At 36.7% G+C, this 23,720-nt stretch overlaps 1 protein-coding gene across 1 annotated transcript; it reads left to right on the forward strand.

The window, feature by feature from the left end:
* The first annotated feature begins 1,180 nt into the window (after positions 1-1,180).
* LOC149837385 (RNA-binding protein 1-like) lies at positions 1,181-3,036 on the forward strand. Its single transcript, XM_090007357.1, has 2 exons — positions 1,181-1,553; positions 1,831-3,036. The coding sequence occupies exons 1-2, from the start codon at positions 1,329-1,331 to the stop codon at positions 2,887-2,889; spliced, it is 1,284 nt and encodes a 427-aa protein (XP_089863483.1). The 5' UTR covers positions 1,181-1,328; the 3' UTR covers positions 2,890-3,036.
* Positions 3,037-23,720: the final 20,684 nt, after the last annotated feature.

The raw sequence follows: 23,720 nt of genomic DNA on the forward strand, positions 1-23,720 counted from the left end.
TGATCGAAACAATTGTTCGATTTATAGTTATCTCTACACAGTAGGAAAGAACCAGAAAAAGTTTCTATCTAACACAAGGCAGGAACGGGAAGGCGGTCATATGTTGTAGCACAAGCTAAAAACAAAGGCGGAACGTGCAACTCTATATACGGGGAGCGGGAGGATATTTTCATCCAACGCATATCTATCTTACGAGAATACATTTTCGTCAAAAGCATATCTACATTTTTTATATGTTATTTTAATATAAAGTCATCGTGGGCAACATTGTCATATGAATTATCGTGGGTCCCAAGATAAACCTCCGTACACATAGGAACACGCGAATTTGTGTTTTGGGGAGAACACACAACACCCGTGATCGAATTCCATAGGCATTACATTTGTTTTGGAGGGAATGAAAAAGTTATATTGATATTATAATCATCGAATGCCATAGCCTTGCATTTTTCATGCATTACATTTGACGTGGAGTCCACCATGTGTACATGAATCACATACTCTCTCTCTCTCTCTCTCTCTCTCTCTCTCTCTCATATTTAACGAGATAATCCGGTTTAGGTGGTGGGGCTTGGGAAAGAATGATGCCCTGCCACGCCCATCCTCAAGTGGTTAAAGCTCCTCGACTGTTCCCTTGCCCACCAGAGAGCTTGCTACTTCAACCTTGCGGCAAGAGATGCATTCCTCGAGTATTGAAATCATGACGTTCATCAGCTTGATCATCTTAAGCCCACTTAGGCAGGGGTGAGAAACCCTTATGGGCTTCTCTCACCAAACACTGAATTTTGAATCAAGTTGAAGGTTGTATGACCAAGGAAATCATAAAACAAGGATTAGTTTGGGTTACTAAATCCAAGGTAATCACAGGCACCTAAGAGAGAGAGAGAGATGATCCATGGGTTGGACCCTCTGGACCCGAATTCAATTAAGAGGAGGGAGGGATGGGATATACATGGAAAACATAAAAAATGAGCGGGGGGGGGGGGGGGGGGGGGAGATACACATGGGAAACAATCTTAAGGGTTGCAAGTGAGGGACGCAAAGAAACCCCAAGGCCCAACGTCGGCCGTCCATCTTTTCCCACGCTTCCAATAACACTTCGCTGACCTTGTTCCCCCAACATCCCAGCACGCCCTCTCTTTCTAAATTCTTTGCCCACCCTCGCCGCCCTTCTTTGGGTTAGAGGGTTTATCTGGGGTTTTCCTCTATTTCTCTTCTCTTCTCTCAAAGATTTCATCTCAGTAAAGAAGAAAAAACAAACAGGAAGCCTTCTTCCTCTCCCTTCTCTTCTTCTTGAACCTTGTGGGTGTCTTTGAAAATTTGGGACCATGGACTCTTCAGACCAAGCCAAGCTTTTCGTTGGTGGGATCTCATGGGAGACCAACGAAGAAACCCTAAGAAACCACTTCAAGAAGTACGGTGATGTGGTTGACTCGGTTATCATGAGAGATCGGAACACAGGTAGCACCAGGGGTTTTGGGTTTGTGCTCTTCTCTGATTCCTCTTCTGCTGACAAAGCCCTCCAAGACAAGCATGTTATCACCGGCAGAACAGTAAGTCTTTCCACTCACCCACTCCTCCTTTCTTTCCCCTTGTTCAAGTAAAAACCAACTAAACCCATGTTCTTATTGTGGCTTTTTTTTGTTTTCTTTTTTTATGTTCTCCACTCTTCAATGGTAAGAACTGAGTACATGTTTTTTTTCCCTTCTATTTGTTGTTTCAGTAAAAGAAACTGCATCCTCTTTCTTCTTCTTCTTCTTTTCATGTTTGTTTCGATAAAAACAAGTGAAAAACCATCTTATTTTTCTTTTTCTTGGGTGACCAATATAGGTAGAAGTGAAAAAAGCAGTACCTAGAGGAGAACAACAACAGAATGGTATGAATAGAACGAATAGCAATAGAAACAACAGCCACAACAATAGCAATGCCAACTCTAGTAGTGTTCAGTTTAGAACGAAGAAGATTTTTGTTGGTGGGTTGTCTTCTAATTTAACGGAGGAAGAATTCAAGGCGTATTTCGAGAAGTTTGGTAAGATAACGGATGTGGTTGTTATGTATGACAGTGCGACCCATAGGCCCAGGGGTTTTGGTTTTATCACCTTTGACTCCGAGGATACCGTCGAGAATGTAATGCAGAAGAGTTTCCACGAATTGAATGATAAACTAGTGGAGGTCAAGAGGGCTGTTCCAAAAGATGGCAATTTAGTGGGTCATAACATTAGCAGTTCTAGGATGGGTGGTAGTAGAGGAGGGTATCTGTGCAGTAATAACCATGCTGCTGGTATATACTCTCCCTATGGTCCAAGATATGGGGTTTTCCTGGGTTATGCGCCACCATCTCCGATTGCAAGCTATGGGAACGGGAGGCTTGGTGGGTACCCATCACTGGTTGGCGGTGCTTTTGGTGGTAGTGCTGGGTATGGTGGAGGCTATGCCATTGGAGGTTATGGAGGTATCTCCCCACAGGCTGCTGGTTATGGAGCTGGTTTTGCTGACGCCCCTTTGGTTGGACTGCCTAGAAGCCCTTGGAATGGCCCTGGTATCGTTTTGCCAAGGCAAAATTCTGGTCCTTTTGGGAGTTCTATTTATCCTTATGCAAGCGCTGCATCGCCTGGTTATATGAATGGCGGCAGGTTCGTGAGTACAAGTTCTGGCATCAGTGGCTCTCGTGGGGTTGCTGTAAATTTTAATGGGAAATGGAACTATGCTAGTAATGATCCCAAATCAACAGGCAGCAACAATGGGGTTGTAGGTTCAGCACCTCGGCCTGAATGCGGGAAGTTAGATGATAGTTCTTTTGTTTATGCAAACAACTGCACGGCAACGGGCAGGCAGAATCAAAGTGGAGCGGATTCACGATTTAAGCCATACCCTGACCGCATGGTCTAGTGTGTTGTTTTGTGTCACATATTCTCTATTTGTGTCTCAAGTCCTTTTAAGATTGTTAAATCCTTATATAAAATCGTTGTCTGGTTTTTTCTGTCTTACATCTGCTCTTTTTTCTGTCAGTGGTTACAATGTGTGTCTTTTGTTTCTGTTCTGGTGTAGAAAAGAATGATCTCTTGTACGCAGTCCTCTCCCTTGGCATTTTGGGTTTCATTTCGTATCTTGTGACCACATGCATATATATAATTCCCTGGTGATAATGTGAAGTTTTTGTGCCATTTTTTTCTTGATCAGTTTTTGTAAGCCTCTTTTTGTCTTTTCTTTTTAGTACACAAATTTGAATAAGTCATTGTGTTTCAGCAAAGATGTATTTGCAACAACCAGTCCAATGTTCATGTTGTATTTTTCTTCTGGCTATTAAAGGAAGCTTGTTTGTGGCCGAATCTGCACCATGATTTGATCATTTTTTCAGAAAACAGGTAGTTTTTTTGTTGATTTTGTTCAATGTATTGTAAATATAAGGCTCACTTTTATGGATTAGGTGATACTTTGTTATGGGTTGGTCTCTATGCTGAACCCACTCAACATAAACTATAATGAGATTGTCCCCTTGATTTTCAAGGAATTTTTGAAGAATATGCTGGTTTAACGTTATTGTATGTTACTGAGTTGAAAGACAGTTAAGTAATAGACCTTCAACTTTGTTTAAGTTTCATATTCTTTTCCCTTTTCTGCTGCTTGTGAATTTGTGATTTTTCTTTTTATCTATTATTGTATTTACGTCCTATGCTCATGCATCATCAAGCTTTTTTCTGAAATTGTTTTAGCAGATTTTTTCTTGATAAATGCAATGTTTTATGCTGTTGAGAAAATATTCAAATGAGTATGTGCTGACTGTGTTAGTCTCTGTATCCTCAACTGTGAGGCCTCACCCTAGGTGGTCAATCAAGAATCTTCAAAGGAGCTACAGTGCGGGTGCTTAGTATTAGGTGCATAATTATAAACATGAAGTTATTCCATGACACATAAAATACCTTGTGTAACAGTTCTGAAATATTTGTATCTTGGAAATGTGGGTTATTATTGGGTTGACAACGTTTTTATCTCCATTATCTTTTAATCATGTGTTAGCTCTGTGTTCTAAAATTATCATGTATTAGATACCAAAGTTCTATCTGTAACAACCCTTATTCCTCCTGTTCTGGTTACTCATATCTCTCCAGATGTTCTATCTGGTCTGTCTTCCACCTTTCGCTTTTCTGGAACCTTCTAATCATGTAAATGGTTGAAGTATTTGTTTGCCTATTGCAACAACTGTGGGATGCTGTGTTTTTCAATTTGATAAATTCCTTGACTGTCAGTGTAAGATGGGATAGTGGACAAAAATAGGGAGGGAGGAAACAGAAACACTCAATGCCCTTTTCTGGCTTGTTTGTGTTCCCCAGATGATACTGGAATCTTTACGGTCCTTTATTCAAGATCACGACCATGACTCCACGTTAATTAAATAGAGATCTTGTGCACCTTCTTTCTGTACCATGCCACTTGAAAGCATGGAAAGGCCGTGCATACTTGCATGTTTGCTGTGTTTCTGCTCGCATGAGCTATATCTAACTTTAGTTTTGGAACAATAGCTCCCTGCCAATGTGTTTAGTTGAAATATATGGCAAAGAAACTTTGAAAAATAAGTGTGGGTACTTGTCTGTTGTCACTATTAAAGTCATGGCATTTTATCTCTTCAATCGCAATTGTTTTCCTGTTAATTGTGGATTTTTGAACAAGTGATAGCAAGAGAGTGGATTGTTTCTTAGGATCTGATGAGGGTCTCTCTCTCTCATAGTGAACCTGGTCAAAAGGATACTTTATTTTTTTTTTAAAGTCAAGCTGGGGTTAGTCAGACCCCACTAGTTATTATTCAATCGTACCACTGGGGCTTTGAACCTGCAACGCCCCACCACAGGAAGATGTGCACTGACAGCTCCTACCAATCACGCTGAGACTCTGTTGGTGGCCAAAGGGATACTTGATTGATACGATCATGGGTTAAAACTCCGGGCACGACCCATCTGAAAATTATTGTCTCCAGTTTTGGTCATAATGATTTTTAGGTGGACCAAAATCTCACGTGATTGCAAATGTGAGAAAATGACTCCTTATGGTTGCACGAAAAGATGATTCCGGAAATTTGAAAGAAAAGGGTCAGAGGTGGCTTCTTTTCTAGAGAGATTCTATTTTAGGCTTGAATCTCTCTCCAGTGTTATTGAAATCGACCTGAATCGGTTGATTCAAGTAGAATTGGTCTTTGCTTGAAATGAAACGTGGATCGATTCATCCCCTTTAAAAAATCAGCCGATTTGCATTGGAATCGGGCTAATGCTGCCCTGAATCGATTCACTTTCGTGTTAAAAAAATCTACAAAAAATAAAATCAAAATGAAAAGTTAACTTTGAAATGGACACAGGAAAAAATAATCTAATTTGATTCGTTCGAAACTGATTTTAGCATTTTGTTTTCTTTAAACTGATTCATTTTTTTCTTGATGAGGAATGAAGTAACCACTTATGGGATCAAAGATCTATTTGCCCTGGCTGTGCCTACCATACTTACAATCACTGTCCTGACGGTGTAAATCTGTGGTGCACCTTTTGCTCTTAGAGAGTTGACATGCTTTGGCATAAGCAAGGGCATGATACCCTTACTCTTAATAATGCAAGGAGCTGACGTCCGAGAGAATAAAACCATGACCACCCGCCTAGCAGCCAGGACCCCCTCCCACTATGCCAAACCCCTTGGGGCTTAAACTGGTTCATTTGGTGAAACAATTTTAACAACATTCTCTCTCTCAAAGTGCTTGCAAGTTCGAATGTAGGTTATTTTTGTTGTGCACTGGTACTGTATGCAGCAGGTCTGTGGTAGCCATCTACTCCCACATGATTGTACAGTAAAAAATGGGCTGTTTTCACTTTTCACCATGTATGTTCATCTTAAAACGGACGATTCATTACAGTGCTACTGTTAATAGCGGCAACCTGCAATAAAATTGGCATCTTAAAGAGAGAAGTTAATGTAGAACCCTGTTGGCACTCGACCCTTAGCCCCGCAATATCGATATTTATTGCTCATTTATTGTTTCCTTTTGAACTGATTGGACTTTCACGTTACAAGAAGGCCGAGGGCATAGATAGAGTTCCACTTTACAATAGGACAAAAGGCATTCATGTCATTTGCAATTTAACCTCACTGTGAACCTAAAAACACATATTAGACTTCGACAGTTTCAGCTAGCACAAGCTTGGGTATGGATGATTGGTGTGGGCCCAAAAATTAGATGGACCCATATCATATCAATCATCTAGAATGTAAAATTTCAGAGATTGTTGGTTCACTTCCAAATTTCACGGCCGTTTCTCTTGCAACTTTGCAGTATGGTCAAGTATCCAATATCCAGTCGAAGCAAAGCATGACTTACGCCATCAAGTCCTGCACGAATCATGGTTGCTACGCGCACAACAATGCCTACTACTAATGTCCATATTAGGGATGGCAGTGGACTGGGGTGGGGCGGGAGATAAGGTCTCCACCTTCATCCCTTTTCAAAATTCTGCCCTCCATCCCCGCCTTCATTCTTGCATGGGTTTGGATTTTAACCTCCATCTCAATTTCATATCCTCCATCTTCGGTTCAAATGGGGCGAGGCGGGGTGGGACCTCATTTTTCCTCAGTCCACTGCCATCCTTAAAGAAGGAGAGTAAGGTTTACTAACGGGGATCGGGGATGGAGCGGGGGAAAGCGTAAATCCATCCCCACACAAGTTTTGATTTTAACCTCCATCCTCGCCTCCATCCCCATTTCATGTCCTCCATCCCCACCTCCATCCCCGTTTCATGTCCTCCGTCCCCAGTCCAAATGGGGCGAGGTGGGGCAGGGCCTCGTTTCAAAATGATATAAGACAAACTATTTTTAAATCGGCTATAAGGCGGGAAGCAATTGACAAAATAACCCAACAAATTTTTATGACAATATTATGAAAATTTCTTACATTATAAATATTGTCACATGCCTACTTCTTCAATAGGCTAGTGTGGCGCGACGATCCTTCCTTACTGTAGCAAGTCTTCCGATCGCTCGCTTGCCGTTGTGGAAGCTTTGATAACTAAGAGTGCAAGAGAGTGAGAGAATAGAGATGAAGAGAAATTACAATCACTCAAAAGCAATCACAATGAGGGTGAACAAAAGAAATCTCTTCGCATTTATATTCATTCACAATTTTGCTCGAGGGCTCATTACAGTTTAGATCTATGGGTTAACCCTTTAGAGTATTTATCAACCTGAATCAAAGTACATCAGTGGCCCAGAGAAAGTTGCAAGCGACTCGACACTTTACATCAATACTCAACCAAAGTAAAACAGACTCTAGATACAACTGTACAAAGTAGGTTGCAGGAGAACAGCCCCCCCCCCTTCAAATCATACGTCGCCCTCGACACCATCTATTTCATGGTAGGCCCTGACTTCGGTCGGATAGCGGATCTTCATCTGGAATGCTGGCTCCCAAATCGGTTTTGTTGTTTCCTCCCATAGCACAAGATATTTTTTCGCTTCACCCAAGTAATTGACCTTGTAGCAAAGGATCTTGCTGAGACGCTTCTCGGCCCGTTCTGCTATCAGGGCCCTCTGCAGGATAGGAGCGCATTATGACACGCTACATTCTGGATCTCCTTTGTTTGCATGAAATGGTTTTAGGTTGCACACGTGGAACATCGGGTGCACCTTTAAGTTTGGGAGTAGGTCCAGCTTCTATGCTAGTTTACCCACTTTCTTGGTGATGGTGAATGGTTCCTCGTACATTCTAATCAGTCTGCGGTGTCGTCCATGAAAGATGTCTGTGCGATTCGGGCAGAGTTTTACCAACACCTGGTCCCCAACACGGAACCCAGAAGAATGACGGTACTTGTCTGCCCACTTCTTCATCCTCTTAGCCACTTTGTGAAGAAATGCCTTCGCTAGCTCAGTCTACTCGTGTCAATTTTAAATAAACTGATAGGCAAATGATGGATTTTCCTTTTCGTTCAGCTGCTTGCGCAGCTCCTTCAATTCAGTCGACCTCATGCGATAAGAGACCATGGCAAGGGGGTTTTGCTTCAGGGGTCAACTCTAACTTATGGTCGACCTCGATGGCAGACGCTTCGACAATTTTGGGGGCATCACTCTTCGAAACTCAGTCAATAGTGGGGTAAGGGTCGGCGGCCCTACTGTTTCCACTTTTCCTTCTTCGGTGCGCACGATAACTTGGGATGTTTGATCTCCCCGCTTGACACTTTTCTTCAATTGCATAGTAGATAGCATTGAAGACTTAACTACAAGAGTAAGGCACTGCACCATGTGTAAAAAGTTTGGCTCTATGATTGCCATCAAGTTAAACTTCGGCATCATCATCACATTATGGATGCGAAGAAACTCTATGCCCAAAATCATTCTGAAGTCATCCAGGGACCACTGAGAAGTTGGATTTTCAGCCCAACTCCCAATTTGGATAACCATATCCCTTGCTTCACTAAGGATTGGCTTGGCCTAAAAGTTCACAGTCTTAGTGGCCCTCTGCTTTGACCCAAGCTTCAAGGCCAACCACTCAGCCTCTTCTCATGAGATGAAGTTATGTGTGGCCCTGGAGTCTACCATTATCATAGTAGACTTCTCATTCGTAATGACTTTCAAATACATGAGTTCTTTGCTAACTAGCATGCTATCGGTTGTGCAGCTTCTAAATGTGTTTATCGTCTGCATGACCCCCATCCTTGGTTGTACAACCTCAGCATCACTACTCTTCGCCTGCACAGCATTGGCCTGCCCGTAGTCCCTCACAAGGCGCTTTAGACATTGCCTAGTGTTATGTCTAGCGCCACAAAACCAACAAGTCACAACTGGCCCTTTGATGTTGTTGTTGTTATGCTTTCTGTAATTATGTCTCTTGTCAGAATAGTGTTGGGTCGATGCTTCACCTTTATTGTCATATTGATCCTCCTTCTTACCTCCGTGATCTGTCTTCTTCTTGGCCTTAGTCGATAGAGTGAAGGACTTGCATTGTGTATCCACTAGTCTCTCGACCGTCATATATGCATCTTTCAAAGTCTTAGAATTGCTCCTTTCTACTTCGGACTGTTCCCAAGGTTGTAGTCCCACAATAAACCAGTTGAGTTTGTCTTCATCCAACATATTGGGTATGTCTAGCATGAGCTTCTGGAATGTTCTAATGTAGTCTATCAAGGCTCCAGTGTACTTGAGTTTTGCCACCATTCGAGAGTCATTTCATTTAAACTTAATATAGTTTTAGAAATTTTGAAATCCAAAATACTAAATAAAACCAATTTATAAAATAAAAAAAAATAGAATAGAAATTTGAATTTAACCATAATGCATAAAATGGTAGAGGTCCATAGGTGGGCCGTCTCATCCTATGTGGCACCTCTTTGCTTAGTTAAGAAAAAAATAATTTATAACTTTAAATTAAGAGTTTTAAAAAGTTACTAAAAAGCCAATCTTTAAGAGCAAGTTAAGACTTGCCAAATATCAATGGGAAGACCTCCCAGGGGGGCTCCCATCCTAGAACTTTCTAGGATGAGCTGAATATTAAGAAGGAAGAAAGGAAAAGAGACAAGGAAAGTGAAAAAAAAGAATATATATATATATATATATATATATATATAATAATAATAAAGGACTAAGTCAAAGTTGCTTTCCAAGCAAGCAAGTTTGACAATGTGCATTAAGGAAAGGAAAGACCCATATGGGGGTGTCAACCAGCCTATGTGAATAGATATTATATAATATACACTACATAATATAGTACTAACCTAAGTCACTAGCTAGAAAAAAACAAAATACAAGACAAATGAGAAAAAAAAAGAAAGAAAAGGAAACTTAGGATATTAAAGAAAGGAAAGATAGGTGTGAATTAGATCAAGGGTTGAGATTGCCCAACCTCTTGATCTATACCCAACAACCTATAAATAAGGAGGAGGGGTTTATGCCCCTCTCCCCCTAACCCATTTGGCTCTCCCTTGATTTTTTTCACTCTCTCCCTATTCTCCTTCCTCATTTTTTCTTCTTCTATATTTTTCATGGTTTCCTTCTTTCACAACCAAGGGATGAACCTACACACATTGGAGGAGAGGACTGAGCATCTAGTTTCAGCCACCACATGAAGCGGACGACCCGATTCGCTTGAAAAGATTCATTTTTTTGGCTAGAATGAGTCTTTTCATGAAAAAGGTAGAAAGTTCTATTCTAATTAAATAAACCCTATACTGAACCTCTCATGTGAGAATTCAGTGTTGGATCCGCCAAAATTATAATAGAGAGGGTTTTCTAAAGAAAACCCCTCTCAAAAAGCGGTTTTTGCTAAAATCATTTTTTCTTGGAACCTAATTAAATTTGATCTCAACAATAATATACGTGCATATACTCTGAATCAGGGGTATACATATGCATATACGTGTGAGGAAGACTTTGAATTTAAAACCCTAAAAAAATATATATGGGTTCAAATATGGGCAAATCAGGCATATCTGATTAGCTCAAATTCGAAGTTTCAGACCGTTCAAGTAAATAGTCTTCATAAATTTTGAATTGGGTTCATGAAGAGGGGTTTAATATGACATTTTTCAGAGAAAAATTGGATCAATCCCTATAGAAAATGTTTTACTTGAAATAAAAACATAAAATTTAATGTATGTCATGTGTTATGAGTTTTTCAAAAAAAAAATGTTTTTGAAATACAATAGGGTAATATATATTGTTGTCTTGTGAAAATTTTAGTTAGATTGCTTGATTTAATGTTCTCATCATGTTCTATGTTGTTAATGGAGATTTTGTTATTTTTGCCATGAAAAAAAAATATACCTCTATGCTTGAAATTGAGAAAACACTAAAAATATTTTTGAGGAAATAATATTTGGAAAGACAGTTAATTTTTCAGCCTAAGGGCTGTGAAAATGGGATTTGTCTATGATGGAATATATGTTAATATCATGTATTGGGATTTTTGAAGTTATATTGGATGCTTTGTTGTTAAAAACATTCAAAAATATGAATTTGGGTGTCCTATTTCTACTCAATTGAATGCATATATTCCGCTAATTTATATTTTTGGCTTGACACCTGACTGGTAAATCGTTTGTAACTCCCTCATCCGGAGGACTGTTTATGAATAGTTTGTTTCCTTGGAAGTCCAACAAAATTTCACACAATCTGATAAATTTTGAGCTTTGTTCTCAGATTGAGCACTGAATTGTGATAGTAGGAATAGAAAAGTATAGGTGGTATAAGTTTTATGAAATGAATTTTTAAATATATATTTTTGATAAAAACATTTTGTGGAAGCCAAACACTAAATAATAAAAACCAACTCATGCTAGGATAAGATCTGGGTCGAACTCAGGGAACACGATGAACAACTTTGTATTCCACAAAATACAATCTTTATTGCCTTAAAATAAAAATAACTAGCTAAATAAAATGAGTTACCTTTTGTAGAGGGTTCAAAAATAATAAATGACCTTATTACAAACCCAATTAAATTAAATAATCCTAGAACTAAAAGAAAATAAAAAGAGAGGGTCTTCTTTCTTGAGCTCTAGTCCCTTTGATCTTCACTGCTTAGCTTGAATCCAAGAGCTAATGGTATTTCTCTTGATTTATCTTGCACTCATTGCTTACATTTCTCACACATTTTCTTAAGGGCCTTCTTAAGGGCTCTCTTAGGGGCCTTCTGGGGACCTTTTTAGAGCCTCTGAGGGCTCTTCAAGGGCACTTTTGAGGGCCTTTTTGAGGGCTTATTGCACATGCAAACGTTCTCCGCAAAACACAAAAAGACAAAACAAAACACAAAAACTATACCAAAATCTAATGTTAGTCAAATCTAAAACAAGAAACAAGAATCTAACAAACTTGAAACCAACTTAAAGCAAATTAACTAAAACTAAAATGTAACAAATTGTTTAACAAACTAACCACTTGAACCAAATTTAAAACAAACTAACTAACTCAAATCAAGAAAAACATTGAATAAAAAACTAACTAGTTAAAACTATGAACAAAGAAATCTAATCCAACTAATTAGACTAAAACTAATTTTAACAATACTAATGAAACCAAACTCTAATTAATCACAAAAATCTAAAGCAATCTAATAAAAACAAACATTGGATCAAACAACCTAACTAAACAATACTAAAAATATATTTGAACTATGCTAACTATGCACTGCAGCGAATAAATGATGTATGTAGACCAGATGTTCTATCATTGTGTTCACACCGGTTAACGTGAAATGCTGGTGAATACGTGACTCACCAATCTGGTTAAATATTTCACACACTGATACGCGACTCGCGATTAATTTGTGTGGACTAACGTGGTGCAGCAGGGTACAACATGATCAGGCATGAAACACGGCAGTCAAACGTGTGTGGATTGTTGAAAATCACATGATCAACGCGAGCAGGTCCAGCAACGAGCACGATCTCGCACAGATATGTGATTGACCAAATTGTAAAAAAGAACTAAAGCATATCCCAGTTTGATCTGGTACGAATCAATGTCTTACAGATCTACGTTCTACACGAACATCGTAGATCTGATAGACGATCAACAACGTGGTCAGGTCACACGCTACAGATATGTGTACGATCTGAATGGTTGTTGAGTTCCAGCGCATAAAAAAAATTAAGGCTAGCAACGTATTCACGCTGGTTTAGCATGTTTTGGCAAAACTAAACCGACTTGCATGAATATATAAGTCACGTAGGTCTGTTTACAAGCCCGGAAAAGAACTAAATGTGCCGCAGTTTCTAAAGTAGCATAAAATAAAATACTACAAAAAAAACAAATCTACAATTTAATATGGTTCTAATCTATTATGCATTAACAAAAGAAAAATAGAAATCGGTTGTTCTAAATAACTCAATAATGCTGGAAATAAACTATTTACCGTACTATGCTGGAAATATATCTAAACTATGTACTATTCAAATAACAAGACGTGGGAGAAGAAATGTACCTCACAGCCGCTTCCGATGGAGGGGTTGAGAAGAAGAAGTGGTCTCTCTCCAGGTTGCACGTGCCTCCGACAATGGAGAAAAGAAGAAGCCGGCGAAAGCAAGGGTTAGAAGTAAGATGAAACGAAGAAGAAGAAGGAAGAAACAAGAGAGGAACCAACCAAGAATGAAACAGGGGAAGAAGAGAGAAGAGAGAGAGGGAGGAAGGGGCTCACGTGAATCCCTAAAGAAAGATGCCCCCTCCTTGAAAATTAGTTTTTATACTAAAACAAACTTGGTTACACAATTTTTTTTTTCTAAAAAGTTTAATTAATTTTTGAAAATTTCAAAAAGCCTACTCCTACAAATGTATTTCTGAAAGAGAACAATCCTAAACAAAATCAAATATTAGTTGAAAACTCCTAAACTAATTAAACTACAAATTGAAAAATCCTAACTAATTAAAACATTGTAAAAATGCAGTAAAGGTTTGGAATTGGCGATTTTATCTTTATTTTGATTTTAAAGCAGTTTCTCAAAAACATTGACAAGAATGAGTTTTTAATTCATTTTTTCAATGAATCATGCATAAAAATATGTATATAAAATACTGAATTTATGCATAATCAAATTTCCCCATGCTTATCATTTGCTAGTCCTCGAGCAAACTAACCCTGAATAGCAAAAAGCAAAAGCAAAATAAGCAAAGCAAAAACCTAACTCACTTTCGTAGGAATCACGGTTGTATTTGGCGTATACAACAAGCCCTTTAAACCCCTGGGTTACTCCAGTGAACGTGTAAGGTCTCGCGAGGGTTTGTAGTGATGATACCCACAAACATCTTTGTCATGTATACATAAAGATTCCAACATCATGAGGCATTAGCCAACTAAGGAGTTTGTTTAAACAAATATTTCATGTCATCACACTCTCAAAACATATTTAGAGCATTTACATGTCACCACAAAATAAAAGTTTTTTCTTTTACGTTTCTAAATATTCTAATCATTTATGCTTTATTCTTAGAAAATCCAATACACACATATCATTGTTTATTTATCCTTATATGTTTTCTGCATAGGTTTCTCAAAAATTATTTCTAAGCAGTGAACTTTATCTTTATGCTCTTGATTTTCTTTCTTTTTGAATTTTTAATTTTACCAGTTTTTTTCTTTTTTTTTTCAGTTGAGCACTATAACAAATTTTCAGGTTTCATGACCCGTGTAATGAGCTTTGGGTCAGTGACTCACAAGCCAGACGACCTTAGGGCACTAGATACAAAGTATCTCGTTGACTTAATTGCTCTTGTCACTAGACCTTCTATTTTTATAGTTTTACGTATAGCTTTCTTCTTGTCATGTGCAATGTCAATATCCCTTAGGCTCTCTATAAAGTCTATGTAATAGGCTTTCGAAATGGTAGCTCCCAAACCAGAAGGCTTTAAGGCACCAGGTATAAACACTCCACAGGCTCTACTTGTTCGAACCAAATAGGTCACATATATTAACTTAGATAAAGAAGTGATTTCCTTTATTATCCTTTTCGACATGGGAATGAAATACTTCAACTTGTTTCTGAGTCCATCTATTATGGAATATGAAGACATCAAATAACTAAACATATGTTTTTTTTCACTTTTTGAGTTATTCTTTTCAATGTGGTTTATTTGCTTAGTTTTTCAAAAATAAATATGCATATTCATACTTGTGATTCAAAATAAAACTCTAACATTCATCTATCATCATTTCTTTGAAATCTATATAAGTGATCACATTTTTCTAGATTAGTGTCAGAAAAAAAAAATTGGGGCTTAAAAAAATCTCTAAAATGTTAGATTATATAAAACATTTATATAGGATAAAACTCATTCCTTAAAAGCCTAATTTTTATGAGTTTTTATCAGTGCAAATATATGAACAGAAAGAAAAATTTGGGTGTACAAACTACACCCTCCTCCATGCTTGAATGACATTGTCCTCAGTGGCACTCCCTCATACTTATATGAAACTAGATGAATGCACACTATGAAACAAAAGGCATGCAAGGGAAGGAGTAGAAGTCACCTGATCTGTGCTATCAAATCTATCCAGTCACTTGTAACTCATAAATCATATCTAAAAAGAATGAAATGTATACATGATCTATCATGCATGCTCAGAAACCAAAAAAAAAAGGAAATATGCAAAAGACTATGAAAAACTATAAAAGAAATCAGCCCAAACACTAATGGTACAACATATATATACTGCGCACTGCCTCACACATCAATGAGGTCAATGACCTCGATGTCCTGACTAGTAATGACATCTGAAATGTAGGGCTTCAACCATTGCCCATTGACCTTGAACTTGTTGCTCGTTTGTGGGTCTAAGATATCAATGGCACCATGCAAAAAGACTTTCTGGACTATAAACGGGCCATCCCATCTAGACTGCAACTTCCCTGAAAATAGTTGGAGTCACGAAAAGCCAAACCTTCTGACCAGTCTCAAATTGTTTCCTCAAAATATGCTTATCATGAAAATGTTTAGTTCTAGCCTTGTAGATTTTGGCACTCTCATATGCATCATGACGCAACTCCTTGAGCTCATTCAATTGAAGCTTCTGCTCTATGTCAGCCTCGGCCATATCAAAATTAAACTTTTTAATCACCCAATATGCTCTATGTTTCAATTCAATAAGGAGACGACATGGCTTTCCAAAGACCAATAAATAAGGGGACATGCCAATCGGAATCTTGAAAGCAGTCTTGTATGCCCAAAATGCATCGTCTAGGAGCTGGGACCAGTCCTTTCGGTCTGGCCTGACTATCTTTTCAAGAATCCATTTGATCTCTCTGTTAGAGACCTCTACCTGGCCACTCGTCTATGGATGGTATGGTGTAGCAATTCAATGATATACTGAATACTTCCTGAATAAAGAAGGAATATGCACATTCTTGAAGTGCTCACCTCTATCACTAATCATATCTCTCAGGACACCAAACCTACTAAAGATGTGCTTAATAAATCTATGCACCTCTTTGTGATCATTGATTCGGGTGGCCACAGCCTCGACCCATTTGGACACATAGTCGACCGTCATTAAAATATAAATATAATTGAATGATGGCAGGAAGTTCAATGGTATAAAAAGTTCAATAAGGTAATTATGAACTTTGGATTCAATGAAAATATTGTTGATCAGTGCATTTACATTAAGACTAGTGAGAGTAAGTTCATAATTTTGGTTTTATATATTGACGATATTCTTCTTGCAACTAATGATTTGAGTCTATTATATGAAACAAAAGATTTTCTTTCCTATCATTTCGATATGAAGGACATGGGTGAGGCCACATATGTTCTTGTAATCGAGATTCGTCATGATAGAACTAAGGGTGTCCTTGGCCTCTCTCAAAAATCCTATATTCATAAGGTTCTTAAAAGATATGGGATGAAGAATTATTCTCCTGGTTCGGCACCCATAGTGAAAGAAGATAAATTGAGCTTGAAGGACCGTCCTCGGGATGTAATGAAACGGCTCATATGATAACTGTTCCATATGCTTCAGCGGTTGGGAGTTTGCAGTAAGCGTAGACCTGCATACAACCTGATATAGCAATTGTTGTAGAAATGCTTGGTAGATATCAGTCAAATCTAGGTATTGCGCACTGAAAGGAAACAAAGAAGGTCATACATTATTTATAAGGAATGAAGGACTACATGTTGACCTACAGAAATGTTGACCACCTAGAGGTTATTGAATACTCTGATGCAGACTTAGGAGGATGTCTCGACAGTAAAAAATCCACTAGTAGATACATCTTCCTATTAGCAGGTGGTGTCGTCTCATAGAGAAGTGGAAAGCAGTCTACAACTATTGCTCATACCATAGAGGCTGAATTTATTGCTCTATACGAGACTTCATCTCAGGCCATTTGGATAAGAAACTTCATATTGGGTCTTGATATTGTGGACTCTATTGAGTGACCACTAAAGATCTTTTGTGATAATGAAGCAGTCGTGTCCTCAAATAACAACAAGAGCTCAACCTTGTGTCGACAAATATAGTAAAAATATTTTGTTGCTAAAGAAAGGACTGAGAATCATTTGATATATATTGATACAATTGGGACGAAGGCAATGATTGTAGATCCTCTTACTAAAGGGCTAGCACTGGGATTGTATTCCCAACATGTAAAGGGGATGGATCTTTTTTATTGCTTTTGATGTATGATAATACATTATATGTGATCACATTTGTGAAAATGAATTGATTCTCTATGGCTTTGTATATTGTTGATTTTGTATAAAAGATCTCTCATATGGTTAGAGAGAATAGCATAATAACAATATTAATGTGATTGTGTATTATTGATTTTGCATAAAGGATTTCTCATTTGGTTAGAGAGAATAGTAGAATAACAATATTAAAGGACCAATAGAATGAGTTAAAGACCAACCTATTCATAAAGGTAATCTTAACATGCTAAAGCACTGATAATGAATTGTATTGTAGTATATGGAAATATGACATTTCATAAAGAGGTGTTTAAATCCATGACTCATATGATTCATTTTTGTGATACAGAATAGCATGTGAACCCATTAAATTAAGATAACAGTATAAACCTCGATTTAGTACACTTTTAGTGTCAATGGGTCAAGTGGGAGAATGTTGGAATTTTGGTTGGGTCTGAGTACAACCCATCAGGTGACCTGGTTTGACACTACAAGTAGTGGGCTAATGGCTAACAGTGGAGAGTTAATAGCTTTAAGTGGGCATGAATGTGGATAGACCACATTCACGTAACTGCCCACTGCTCCGTTTATAAAAGGGAGAGGGGGGCTGTACGTATAATGAGAGCAATCGGCCCCCTAACCCTATACAGTGCCCACATTCTGGTATTTACTAGGTTCAGGGTCCTGCTCACCGTTGACCTAAGGCATGAGCTCATCGTGGGCATCGGCCGACTGAGGAGAACGCCGAGCACCCGCACATTGTTTTAATGACATCTATAGGTATGCATTTACATTTCAGTTTTGTTTATGTGATATACGCCAACATGACTTGGATCATGAACTCTAATATTCTCTATCAAATTCTAGAAACTATGTAATGGTATTGTAGCAACGACAGAATGTTTGATGTTGGCCTTCTTTACACAATGACTAGTAATATAGTGAAGCTGCAACTAGTTTCATATTACCAATTTTTCTTTTGTTAAAGTTGCAGTAGAGGAAAAAAATGCCTTGCTATCACCAACACAAAGTTTTAGCAAATCAAAGAAGCATTACAGTCCATTCTATCATATGATCCACATATATAACACAATCTTGGTATCTTGATTTGTTTTCTCAAGCTCGGTAACTGCTTAAAGGTCCTCTTTCTTGTAAAAAGCTTATTATAAAGGATAATTTCATTGCATTAGCTTGATGCCTAAAACTGGAAAACGTTCATGATTAAAAGTCATGAACAGTGACAAAAGAATTTTTGTTGCAAGTTTTATCATATGGTGAAAATTTTCTACGGTGATGGAAATTAATTTGAACTCGTTGAGCTCATAGAAGATTTGCATCTACTTAAAGATATTCATGAACTAGGGTAAATAGCGTGTTAGGCAATCTCATGATAAGAATATTATAATCCTTATGGATTGTTTCTTATTTAGCACTAACAAAACTTGATTTTGGTCATAGTTGAAGTATCAAATTCTTGGGCGACAACGACAATGGAAGGAACCATTTGCTTGGGTACTTTTTGGCAGATTTTTGGAAACACAGAAGAGGCAGTCTGGAGACGTGAAAGAAAAAAAATTATTATTAATTGCCCCACTATGATGTCAGATCAAAAAGAGTTGAAGATTTTTTGCTTGTGTATCTTCTCCAAGAGTTTGTCCATTTTTTTCTTAATGCACTAACCACAACATTTAGACTCAGTTACTCGACGTTTCCAAAAACAGATACCACTTCTTTTTTTATTGAAAATCAATAAAACTAGTAACTAGTTGTCATAGAATGCCAAGGTCAAGTTGTATGATTATCAGGTTTAACCATATGATTCTTCTGCCTATACAACTAAGATAGCTTGCTCTTATGTTTACTCGGTTGAAAATGGTTTAGTGCTTTAGTTAATTAAGATGTTTGTGTTTTTCTACTATGTTAAATTCTAATATTTCAAAAAAAATGGCTAAGTATTTTAGTAAAGTTGATAAAATTTTCGATTTTAGGTGGCGTCAGCTGAGTCTTGGTGTGGCCCAGGACCCATTGACAAGACCTGAATGAACCAATTAAGATTTAATAAAACTTTTTATTTTTAACCTTTAAAATCAAGCAAATTTTGGATTAAATTCATGCAAAATTTAGAGGAAAAATTTAGGTAATATATCATTAGATGCGTCTCAAAATTCAAAAAACATTGATATTTTATTTTTCTAAATTTGGGCTACGGTTGGCTTAAAATTGCATTTTTTTCAAAAATAATCTGCCTCGATGTGACCAGTTTTGGATTAGATCGGATCTGATATGTATTTAAACCAATTTAAAGGTTTAAACTCAATATAAAGGTTAAATTGAGTTAAAATCCATGTAAAGAAGACTCTTCGAGGGGCAAGATACCCTTTGAAACTTTTTGAAATTGTATTATTTAATAATTAATTAATTAATTATTAAAAATTAATTAATTTCAAAAAATTAATTTTGGTATGGTAGAGTTCTACATTTGTGGAACTCTACCTAATATGTAGGGATTCTAGAAGAGCCTAAATTTGGGTTAAAGTAAAACAGTAAAATAAAATAAAATACCAAATGAATAAAAGTAGTTAAAATGGAAAGAGGAGGTTAGAGATAGAGTTCTACATTAGAAAAACTCTATCTTATAGCCAAATGGAAAACTCTAGAAGGGATGCCATCCTCTCTTTAGAGAACCCAAAAAAAAATTATAAAAGAGTCTAACTCGCCCCTCTCTCTAGATTTTGTTTTCTAGAGAAAGAGAGAAGGAAGAAGGAAAAAGAGGGAGAGAGAAAGAGAAAAGAGAGGAAAAGGAAAGGAAAGAAGGAAAAGAATATCATTTCTGATCAGCGACATAATCTTTTTTCGATCTCTTCCATCTCTAATAGATGGTATGAGTTCCTCTCTTGATTCGAACGGGGAAAATAGTCTAAATCTAGTTTATGTGAGATTTTAGTGAAAAAAGGAGAAAATCTGAACGGAAATATACACACATGCATATATATATATATATATATATATATATATATATATATATATATATATATATATATATATATATATATATATATATATAATGTTGTTAAATCAGCCACTTGTTTCCTTTTTGGCATGTACTCGATTTTCTGATTTCGTGCTTATAGTTGAATCTGTCCCGTGAGTTAATTTTCAACATATTTCTTAGTTCTGTGTATTTTAAGAACTCAAAAAGAAAATATGATCTGCCACTGTGCATGTGGATAGATCTGTCCCACTACGTATGTGGACAGATCTATCCTATTGTGTGCATGAACAGATCTGAACAAGTCTACATACTTTCATAGGTGCGCAGATCTGGTTCAAATGTGTTGATTCTTTTTTTGTATATATGCAAATCTTACTGGGCTTGTTGCAGAGATTATATATATAAGTGGGGATTGGCTAGGTATATAGGGGAACTATTGGGGTCTGGTTTTGGATCAAATCTAATCCAAACCAGACCTGTCATGGGCCCCTTTTTGCTGCTATTAAATCTTTTCTTTTCTGAAATAACTATGTTGTAAAACTGTCTTATAAATTGCTCATATGGTTGTGTTTTAAGATGGTCATTCGGACATGTTTACATATGCTTAGAATCAGTGGCTGAAAGAAGAAATAGTAGAATCGATTTTCTATTTAGATGAATAACAGTGTTATTCTATACTTTTCCAACACTTTCCATGTTTTCTAGTAAAGCTATTTTGAGGTTGTCATGAATGTTGAATATTAAAACCATATTGGACACCATTAGGATGTTTAAATCTAGTTTGGATATTGGCACATGAGTTCTTAAAATTCTGTTTTGGTTTTAGGAATTGCCAAACTTTTTATGAGCTGAATATTTTCTTGTTTAGCATATTTCTGAGTTGTCGCGTGGATCAGATTTGTTTTGCTCATGCATATAGGCAAATCTGGTCCAGATCTACACTATTTACACATGTAGATCTAGACAGGCTGTCACTTTTTTTTTCTTTGGGCAAATCTGTGCTATGATACATACGCAGTTTTGGTTCAGATTTGTTATATGCATATGCAGGTCCGAACTGATCTTCCTATTCACACTAGGTAGACAAATCTGGTTTAGATCAGTCTAGGTGTGTATCGATGTGTATTTAGCCGACTGTCCAGCATGTTGATTTCTCTTTTGACTATTGGTATGGTCGTGCACCAGCCTAATGTTTCTTTTTCCCAGCATATTGTTTCCCTTTTGAGTGTTGGCATAAACATGCAACAATCATGTAGTTTCCAACATGTTATTTCTTTACGTAATCATGCATCAGTAGAGTATATTTCTAGCATGTTATTCTTCTGCATATATATGCATTAAAAATGTGATTTATCCAGCTTTCGTTGGGCTATTATAAGGAGACTGATGCTATAGATTTAGGTGCAACATTGTCCGTTGTCTACTGCCATTGGCTGCATGTTTATGCATGAGAAACATGCTGCCAACAGTATGCTATTGATGCCCTGCGCTTTGCGGTAGCATAGCTATGACTCAATTGTTATGTTCAGTATCCTGTGGGTGCCTAGTTTTTAGTGCATATGAATGGAAAAAGTGTTTACTGGTTATGTATGATCATGCAAATGAATATTATTGGTTGTACTTTTGCAATGGGATTTTTAAAAAGATGTTTTCAATAAAAACTTGGAAAATTGACAACCAAATAAATGCAAACTGACTTTCCACAATAGTGGCAAGTACGGGTCAAATCCACAAGGAACAGGATCATATTCAAAATTAAATCTAAATATTTCACTTTATTAATATTGAAAGATGCCTACAACTACAAGTTACACTAACTATGAATTAACTAAAGAAATTACAAAAATCTAAACTATGTTGCTCAAGCACTCCTTCAAGTCTATATAGGCATTTTTGTCTTTTCACCATATATGCATTCGCACTCTTAACATAAATGCACCTTTTTGACCTGCAATATGCTTGTTAACCTATAAAAAAAAAATACTAAGTCAGTAAATAAAATTATGATGATTAATTCAAAAATTACACTAGAACTAATTCTAAAAAAAATAGCAACTATTACTACTTTGTAATTAAAATAAAACTAAACTAAAATATGAATTATAATAAAAATAATTAATTTAATCTAAACTAATTATGCTAAGCTCTGAAATCTAACTACAAAACATGCAAAAAACTATAGAAAATTAATTGGTTAGTGAAATGTCGGTTTTGCCCTCGCGATAGTGCACGAATGACTCTCTAACAGACTTTTAAAAATAAGAAATTTGAAGAGCCATCACAGATCCAAAAATTCTAAATTTTATTTTGTTGGATACAAAACACGTGCAAAAATTTGACCTTTTTTACAGATTTAAAAAATTCATCTGGAAGCTCCAGATATAAGCGTTTTAAGATCAATCAAAATCTGGAAATTCGCCTCTCTCAAATTTGAACTTTTAAAAAACCGGTTTTTGAAAAACGTTTAAAAATCCAACCAAATCAACACCGAATGAGTTGAAATTTGGTTTGCAAACAATAAACACGTGGATAAAGAGAATAGAAGTAAATTTTCAGAAAAAACTTTAAAAATTGCAAATAAAATGACGTGTGCAAATGACTAAAAAATCGAGTTCCAAAGTTCAAATGAAATGCATTCAGTTCATGCACTACTGAATTTAGGCTTATGCAATAACAGATCTACACTCTACACTATTAATCAGAATTAATTATGCTAGACATTAAGTTAAATCTAACAAAGCAAAACCTAAGTTATTGTAAAAGACTTACTTACTTTAACAACAAGTAAATACACCATGAGATTATATGAACATACTTAAACTAACATTGATGCTCTCTAAGGTGAGAGCAACCTAAGGTCAGCATGAAAACCTACCCATTAATAAAAACAAAATATGCAAAACATAAAGGAGCACATACACTTATCCCACTTACCTGACTAAGCTAACCTAAATGCTATGTCATATGAGCCATCCCCTAGGTGGGACCTACTTAACATTGAAGAACATAATAAAATGCAAATAAAGAATGAAATATAATCTACTATCTAATCTACTTATTATGCAATGTTAATTAGTGAATGCATGCACTCCTCTACACGCCTAATTCAAAAATTTCCTAAAAATAAATAATATAATGTGCAATGAATTATACTATTTCAAACCACTATGTTAAAGGGTCATACATGCATATTTAAGCTAAATGGTAATTCAATGGGCCTATAACATCTTTCCTAAATTTTTCTTTGACCTTTCAAAGCCAAAAATGCCAGCCCTAGAGGGCCCCACGCGTTTTTGACTAAGCTCTAGAATTGCATAGAATACCCTTGCTGGACTTTTTTAGACTTCTCTAAGGATGGTGCCCCCCCCCCCCCTTATGGGCTTAGTTTTTGAAAAAAGGAAACTTTGACTTATTTGCCACTTTTAAATTTTTTTTGGTAAGTTTTAATTTTACTTGTTTTTAAAGTTTATTTTTCTTTATTATAATTTAAAGTTTAATTTAGGATGCCACATAGGATGGGATGATCCACCTATGGACTCCTACCATTTTATGAAATTTGGTTAATTATTTGAAATTTATTCCATGA

This window comes from Nuphar pumila, chromosome 5, assembly GCF_984573655.1.
Source record: "Nuphar pumila chromosome 5, dmNupPumi1.hap1.1, whole genome shotgun sequence".
NCBI classification, from domain to species: Eukaryota; Viridiplantae; Streptophyta; class Magnoliopsida; order Nymphaeales; family Nymphaeaceae; genus Nuphar; species Nuphar pumila.